The sequence below is a fragment of the Poecilia formosa genome, unplaced genomic scaffold, assembly GCF_000485575.1.
Source record: "Poecilia formosa unplaced genomic scaffold, Poecilia_formosa-5.1.2 Scaffold237, whole genome shotgun sequence".
In the NCBI taxonomy this organism is placed as follows: Eukaryota; Metazoa; Chordata; class Actinopteri; order Cyprinodontiformes; family Poeciliidae; genus Poecilia; species Poecilia formosa.
The window spans coordinates 57752-66335 of record NW_006800176.1 but is presented as its reverse complement, the minus strand read 5'-3'; the positions used below and the strand labels follow the sequence as shown (position 1 = coordinate 66335).

At 37.5% G+C, this 8584-nt stretch overlaps 1 protein-coding gene across 1 annotated transcript in view; it reads left to right on the top strand.

Moving 5' to 3' along the window:
- Positions 1–8216, top strand: part of nfil3-4 (nuclear factor, interleukin 3 regulated, member 4) — a 10782-nt gene extending 2566 nt beyond the window's left edge. Inside the window, exon 2 of the mRNA XM_007569139.2 lies at positions 6790–8216. Coding sequence (XP_007569201.1) covers positions 6821–7558 — 738 coding nt within the window. The 5' untranslated portion in view covers positions 6790–6820 and the 3' untranslated portion in view covers positions 7559–8216. The remainder of the gene's footprint in view (positions 1–6789) is intronic.
- The last annotated feature ends 368 nt before the right edge of the window (positions 8217–8584 follow it).

The following is an 8584-nucleotide window of genomic DNA, read 5'->3' as shown; positions in this document are numbered from 1 at the left end:
TGTGTGTGTGTGTGTGTGTGTGTGTGTGTGTGTGTGTGTGTGTGTGTGTGTGTGTGTGTTTGTGTAGTCGTTCCTTCATCTAAATTCAACAATGAGTCCCTGTTGAGCAACCAGAGGAAAAAAAATAACAGTGGATTTTAACAGCAAAGCCTGACCATGGGGGCAGTACTGTGGAGTAGGTATTCGTGAAAAATGTGTTAAATGAAATCAATTTGAATTGATTTATTTATGTCAAACAGGTTTTTAAAAACAAGAAAACAAACAGGGAAGACGTGCATACATAACAGAGAATATCATAATTTGTTTACCACCATTTTTCCATTTGAAGAGGACCAGGAAGAAATGAACACATATTTACTACCCCTTATCTCAATTTAATGAAATATATTACCTACCAACTCAATATTTATCAAAAAAAAAAAATTAAAACCTTGTAATAATATCATGTGCCTGTTCAATATACTGTGCTAAAGAGCCAACAAATAAATTACATTACATAAACAAAATGGTTACAAACTAACTCATAACAAGACAAGAAAATCTACTGATAATAATAATAATAATAATAATAATAATAATAATAATAATAATAATAATGACAATTGTAAATAACAACCGGACATACAGCATCAGAAAAATTACCAACTCCTTGCCAGTGTACACCTGTACATTCTTCTAAATCTGTTATATAAGAAAAAATAAAGTTTAGAAAAGCAGAGAGGAAGAAAAATTATGATAACAGTGTTAGTAAGATAACAGTAATAAACTACCAATAAAAATAATAGTAACACAGAAGGAAGTAAGGAAAAAACTCATATTTGTGTTAATTCCCTTCTTCCCTACACAACATAAGTAACATAGCTTTTATTTATTTTTTAGACTGGTTGATGTTTGGACATTGTTTTAGTTCCATACACAGCCCTACGCTCCATTGTTTGGCCCCAGCTACAGTAATACAAAATCTTTTCATAGTTGTTTGGAAGCCACATATTTTGAAATTCAGTCTTCCCCTTAAGTTGTACCCACAGTCCCTGTCATTAAATACTTAATGAAGATAAAGATGAGAAGAGCAGAAACCGTAAGAAAGCCTAAACCCACCCAGCAGGAAATAGCCGTCCACAGCAGCCTGGAATAAGAAAGACAGAGGAGGGAGCGAGCACTGCGCCATCAGGGTTGTATTTATGCTATGTAGCTTACTCAGGCGTTCAGGCTGTTCGTTTTACCCGTTTGCCGTCATCGGGGGAAGCTGGCTTTTGTGGTCCGATGAAACGGAGCGCATTCCCTGTGGATCAGTGATGGGCCTCTTGTCTAAATGCCTTTAAAAGTAGATTCAAAACTCTTCTTGAATCTTTTAAGCCAGATTTGATAAACTGACTTGACTTTAATCTTCGTAAGTTAAAAGTTTTATGTTTGCCGTATTTGATGCTTCTACTTAAATAAGTGAGCCTTCCTGCCAGTTTTACAGAATATTTATCCCACAGCATGACGGTACCCTCTCTGTGTTTCACCATCGGCGTAATCACAATACTCTTCATCTGGTTTGCTTTGGACACGCTGTACGTGTTGCTACAAATTAGATCAAACTTTATTAAATGAATTCTTTCTCTTTGTATGGTGTGCCATTCAGTTTATTTTTTCCAAATTTCATCTCTTGCGATTTTTTGAGCAGAATTTTGTTTAGTTTTGTTTATGTCATCATTTCATCATCATTTTATAGTGAAGGCCGTTTGTGTCTGTTTATGAACTTTGAGTGTGTGGGCGCATGTGGCAAAGTTTTCATGGTTAATACCAAGGAAGCTGCAGTGTTAAAGACAAATTAAGAATGTCCAGTTAGCATATGAGATAATTAGTTTGTAAAATAGATTTAAAAAATAATTAGTCATCCTGTAATAACAACAACAAACTCTGACTGGTTTAAGAGCTATAAAAAAGTTACTATCAAGGACAGCTGTTTTTTTTTCTACATGTAAGATAAATCTGAATGTAAAATAAGTGGCATTAAGCTTTTACACACAACAAAAAAACCCCTGTTTTGTTGGAATATTTTGTGTAAACTGAAAAACAGGCCTGAAAAATGAAACTGAAAAACAAAGATTACATACAGGTTTCCTCAAGGCTCCTCTGTCAGGCCCCTTTTTACCCTACATTATAGATCATATATTCAATCTGTGCTGACATTTTCTCTCCTCTGTTGATTTGGAGATGCCTGTATTAGGTCAAAAATGCACTTAGGAGAGTAACGTAATAAGATCTTAGGAGTTGGATAATGCACATTTATAGAAGTGTTTAATAGATCATCAGGAAAACTGTAGTCGGTCTGGCTGACCGCTCTCACCCTTTAAAGTTCCAGTTTCTGCCTTTGGCTCCGACGTCTCTGCATGAAAAGCAACATGTACATGTACAAGGAACATGTATTCCTTTGTTCCTGTGGCAGTTTTTCTTTTTTAATCCAGGACAAGGTAGATAGAGGACTCATCCCTGACTGCTGGTTGAATCCATTTCATATATCATTGATGTTTGTAGCAACCGTCAGTCGACAATGATATACATTGCTGCACTCTTCCATTTATATATTGTTTTATACTTGATGTCTTTTTGGTATGTTTGATTGTTCTTTTTTTTACTTGTTAACTTTTGAAACCTTATCTATTAGTTTTTTTTTAATGTCTTTTTATATCCACCTATTTGCTGTTACATTAATTGCCCACTCGGGACTTGAATACATCTGAAATATGAAAACTTTACAAACCAAGGAAATAATTCATAGACATAACATTTGTGGATAAACGCTATTAGCTGTTGCCAGCGATGCCCGTAAACGAAGGGAACAAATCATTGAAGTCGAGCTGCGTGGAGTAATTCACTTGAATTTTACCGATGACGGTTTAAAACAAACGCACACAGGGCGTAATTAGGTGAAGAGCCGTTTCAAAGAGAGGGACTAATGCTTTTCTATGAGAGGTTATTTTAGCAACGACTGGCAGCTCGCAGAGCAACACAACAACAGATGGCGGACTGCATGAAAACGGATAGACGCCAAAAGAAGAAGTTTGAAAGTTCCTTACTAAAAAGCAGGGTGGCTATAATTAGTCAATAAGAAACAGGTGCAGCAGGGGTGGTGAGCAGGCTCGACCTCAAGAGAGATTTCACTCAGGAACCCTTTTTTTTCTATATTCTCTTCATCTGTGTCTCCCTGAGTGATTATTGTTCTCGCTTTTCCTGTTGCTGCTTTTTAAATATACAACAGTCAGTGCCCCACACAAGTAGTGTGTATGCAGGTGTGCAGTATCTCACACACACAGGGTATGCAGTGTTGCTGGGCATAGGTTTGAATATTTTTAACCCGATGTGTTTTCTCGCTACCACACACAAGGTGCTTGACTGGGCCCCTTTTAAACTCTGAGCTTTGATGCATCTGCCACTGCGTTACACTTGCATGCAAATTCACAACAAGAAGGTGAGCAAAACGGCCAAGAAAGCAAAACTGAAATAATTTTAAGAAAAACGTAGTTTGAAAATAAACACTGCCTTTCAATTTGAAGTAGCACTTTGCTATGCTTTCTTCCCAAGAGAGCGCCTATGTGTGACATCCTGAGTGACAGCTTCCATCAAGAGGTGTCACATTTAGCTGCAAGCATAAGATGAGACCATGATGTTAGATTGAAATGACTTTATAAGTATAAAGGTGTGAGAAAAGCAGATAGGCTAAAAGATACATGTGTAACGGTGTTGTATGAAGAAACATGTATGTGATCGCACGCAAGGGAGTGTGAACGCTGTGGTTTTAACATATCTACTCATCTTGCAAGGTTTCCCTCGAAGCCACACGTGAATTTATGTTAATGACCAAGAATTTGCCAGAAATTGGTATTATTTTCTTCTTAAGGTCAACCTGACCCCTTTTGTTCACCAGCTGATGTTGTGGAGTAATAAACGTCTCTTACAATATGTTAATCCCATGCAACCTTTTCTAATTGTTTCACCACGTAATGCGACCTTTGCATCTCGCAAATGTTTTGTTTCAGGTTTGAAGGCGTGACGCGCTTCAACAATCCTAAAATGCTTTAATTACTTCTTTAGAATAACGCCGACTTTAATGTTGGGCACAAGTGATGCAGCCAAAATTACGATAAACCTTTGACACTTGGAACGTAGAAGTAAGGAAAGAAGTAGTTTCTGTTTCCTGTCACATTTTTTCAAGTGGTCTAGACAGGTAGGAGGTGAGAATGGGTCAGGGTAGCAGAAGAGGTTGATTTTGAGTGACAGAGCTTAGGTACAGCGACTGCACCTCCGTAGTGGTGGCAGGTGTTAAGAGCTGAAAAAACGTCAGCTCTGTTCTACTTTAAGAATAAGCATGCACAGTTTTGAAGGTTTTTGTAGAATGAGATTCTGTGGAACTAATTGAATTAGAAGATAAACCGCAGTACACTTCTAAATTCATGGTGAGTTTATTTTCTCAACCTATTAAGGTTTTGTCTATAAAAATATGAATTCTTTTTTTTTTATTTACCAATGTCTGTTACAACATTACGAGACACAGTGGTGGTTTTTAATATGGACATGGTGGCATACCACTAACTGCAGCATTCAAATGAACTGATCTTTTTATTTTCTGTTGTTTATTTGTGTGACTCGTCAGTAAGAGGTAGACATTTGTCTTGTGCATGCTGTGGGAAAATACTGCTGCAGATTCTGAAGCTTGAATCTGATTCATAATCTTGATTTCAGCAAAACCAAAGAGCTTTTTCTGCATAATCGCATCTGTAGTTTATTGTGCTGTAGTTCTAAATCTAAGATATGCCGACACCTCCAACTTCTGGTGCATAATCCTGCACCTAAACGCAATGAGGTCATTTTCACACTCAATAATTTTGGTGCACATAGATTATTGTTCAAGCAGCTGGTCGATTGCATGTATTTCTGCACTAAAATGCACAAAGTTAAAATGTAAGAGGGCACTGAAGGCACTTTATAATCTCTTATCAATTTCTTATCAAAACTTATCAGGAAGTTTTTGTAAAATTCTTCCTAAGCTTAGTTTCTTAAATGTTGATGATCTCATGGGGGAGGCATGATAAACAAAGTACTGGATAATTTCCATGAGTAGAGAATTATCAGAGCTTTCAGCAGATTGTCGTAGAGAACAATATTATCACAGTTTGGTCAGACAGCTCTGTCAGCCATGGGTGGTGAGTGTTGAAACATGTCTGTCGGTTATTGATGCCAGGGAAAGTCCGACTGATAATTATTTTAAAAACCAGCTGAAGATGTGGCTTGTGTCCACCCAAATATGGGAACATAGTCAGTAAAACTTACTTTGTGTGCATAGTGCGTGTGTTTGTCTGTGTGTATTTGTTTTTATGGGAGGTTTGGTTACAATATACTTTGTAAAATTGTGGTATTGTGTGTATGTGAAGTTTATCTATGGAACTTGACAGGTAGCTTGGAGTATTGTCTTTATTCTATTTTCTAGATAGCATAAAATGTCTTGATGTTTTCTTCCTTTATCTATCATCTTCCTTGTTTGTTCTTTTTAACATTAAGTTATTCAGCCGAGGCCAGATGGCACACCTGGCAGGGGGGACAAACAATGGAAATCAGCCTCAGCTGTAATTGGGTCCACAGACATTTGTGCTGTTCAAAATAGCCATGAATGCACAATGTTCCTCTCAAGCAAGAAAATTTTAAAAAATCAAATAAACAAATGTCTTCAATAAAATGTCTTTACAGAGACATGATAGGAATTTTGACAAAAGTAACTGAGAAGGCAGTTTCTGTTTAAATTTACTTTTTTAAATACCAAAACCTTTAATCTTCCCACCTTTTTTTGACCACATTACAGCACAGAGACTGATCTGTTTTAAATTGTTTGAAAATCTCCTCTGTCAAAAACATCAGCTTTGGTTTTACAGAAAGTTGATCATGACATTTTAATAAAGGGTGTGCGACACTGGGAATTTTGGTGTTGATCCGATACCAAGTAAATACAGGACTAGAATCGCTGATACCAAAACCGATACAATGCTTTTTATTGATATGTCACTGAATAATTATCATTGATTATTTGACTTCAGTTAGTTGATTATGATTATGACAAAAATACAGGACAAAGATTTGAGGAAAATAAAAGTGTTTCTTTTATTATTATTAACTAACTACAATATAACACAATGTAACAGAATATATAATAATTTCGTTATTACACAATTTTTTATCAGGATTCCCAAGTCTGCAATTGCAATCTGCAGGAAACCAAAACAGAAATACCATATTCCCTTCTATATATAATCAAATTTATTGATATAACACATTTAAGAACAACAAACAATAATAACTCCAACTTAAAACAAAACACAAACACAGTACAACACAGATCAAAGAAAAGCAAAAATAATCATAAAAGAAACTCAACAAATTAATATCTTACTGTATTAAAAGTCAGTGAGTACAAAAGCATTGTCATATTCAGCAATATCAATATTTGAAATTTGAGGTATATCTTTATTTGTCATATTATGTGTATATCTTTTTTCTGACACAAGACCGTCTTCGATTAGACAAATTGTTTTCAGTTCCCATTTTGTCAAGTTACAAGGTAAAGTTACTGTTTTCTGCAGAAAAGACTTTGTCACGGGACTGGGTGCGGTTTGTGGGAGGAGGGCCGACATAGGGGCTTACCCAGAGCGCCAGCTTACTTTGACATTTCTATCACGTAGCTCTCTAGGATTTTTTTGTGACAAATTTGTGCATCTCTGCAAGTAATTATTTCTTTTTTTTCTTTTCTTTTAGGTCATTTCTTTGTGTTTCTTTTACATTAAGCATGGAGTCCCTTTCCCTCCCTTTCCAAAGAGGTGAAGACAGCACAGTTTTCCACGGTGAAAGTGACCTGGTGCGTAAAGGACCTCGCCGCAAGAGGGAATTCATACCCGAGGAAAAGAAGGACGCCCTCTATTGGGAGAAGCGTCGCAAGAACAACGAGGCAGCCAAGCGGTCACGGGAGAAGAGGAAGTTAAATGACTATGCGCTGGAGTCTCACCTCATGGCTCTGAAAGAAGAAAACACCAGGCTTAGTGCTGAATTGATGGCCATCAAGCTACATTTTGGCCTGGCTCAGTCCACGGCATACACAGGTCGCCAAAGCAACCAACTGCAGCACCACTCCCACGGCAGCGTCCAACCCAGCACCTATAACCAATCCCTGCAGGGGAATCCCTACTGGAGCACCAGAGACTCTTCCTCTGTGGCCAATCACCAGTCTTCTTATCCATTTTTAATCCCTGCATATGCCCTCCACACAATGAGGGGCTATTCTTACCTAAACGGATCGGGCACGAGTGGATCTGGTGTCCTAGCACCTCTTGTTCTTCCTCGAAATCTGCTGCCACCCTATCCTGCCTGTCCTGGGGCTCCTCTCCCGAAGCCCTACCCCACCAGAGCCACTTCTGACGAAGAAGAGGAGCAGCAAGTACCCGGGGTTCTGTACCGATCCGTCCCACATCACAGAACGAGCACAAGGAAAGACAAAAGTTCTCCACTAAGACAATACATCTCCGACTGACAAGAACCAATGGAGTATTTCACTTCTGTTGCATCTACTTGTCACCGAGTTTATTTAAAATTTCTGTCATTTGAAATGTTGCCAAAAAAAACGGCCCAATTTCTCCAAGCAGAAACAGAACAGCAGCCTTGGTGTAACAGCATTCAACATATCCGGCAGTGTGTGATCCAGTATGTTCTCCTGACTCACAATATTCAAGAAAAAGCCAATTCACACTACATAATGCCTCCCAAAAGTGTGTAAATGTTAAGATATGCTCATCATGCATCTTCAGCTTTGCAGTCTGTACGTGCTTTAGATTTAAAAATGTCTTTATAAATAGTTGTGGTTCGAGACATACCATAACTGCACATCACAGCATAAAATAAGCCGTGAACCATCTAAAGGAACTATCAGCTGGCCAAATTTATCCACGTAGCTTCAGCGTTAGCGTATCTGACATGTCTAAAGGTTGATCAAAACTGACGGCAGCGGTGTGTTCTTGGTTGTAAACAATAAAATATGATGACTGACAGCTTTGGTTTTCTTGTGTGGGCACATTTAGCCTTCTTTTCAAACCCCTTTACCACAGTGCGTTTGAATGTTTTAGTATTAAGATACGAACAGGAACGACCTTGTACTGTAAAGATTTAAATAAATGACGTTTAAAACTGTGAAATACATACACTCGTCGTTTGATAACTGTCCAAATTCTGCTGATTTTCTTTATGAACACAGATTCATCTCAGTAACCTGGTATATCATCTCATGTAATTTATTTTAATGATTACAACTAATATATATAGTAGTTTTGTGATGCATTTCCAGGGTTTATTCTGTCATTTTTGATGAACACGACTTAAAGCTGACAAAAACAAAAACTCAGTTTCTTGGAAAAATAGACTTTTACATCATACCGATTGTAAAATGTGCTTTGATACATGAGGATTACGGTGTGGTCCATACTCACAGGGAATACTAGCAAAACATATCTTTGCTTAAGGAGCTAGTTATATTTCTAAGCACGCCAACAGAAAGTTGAGCTGT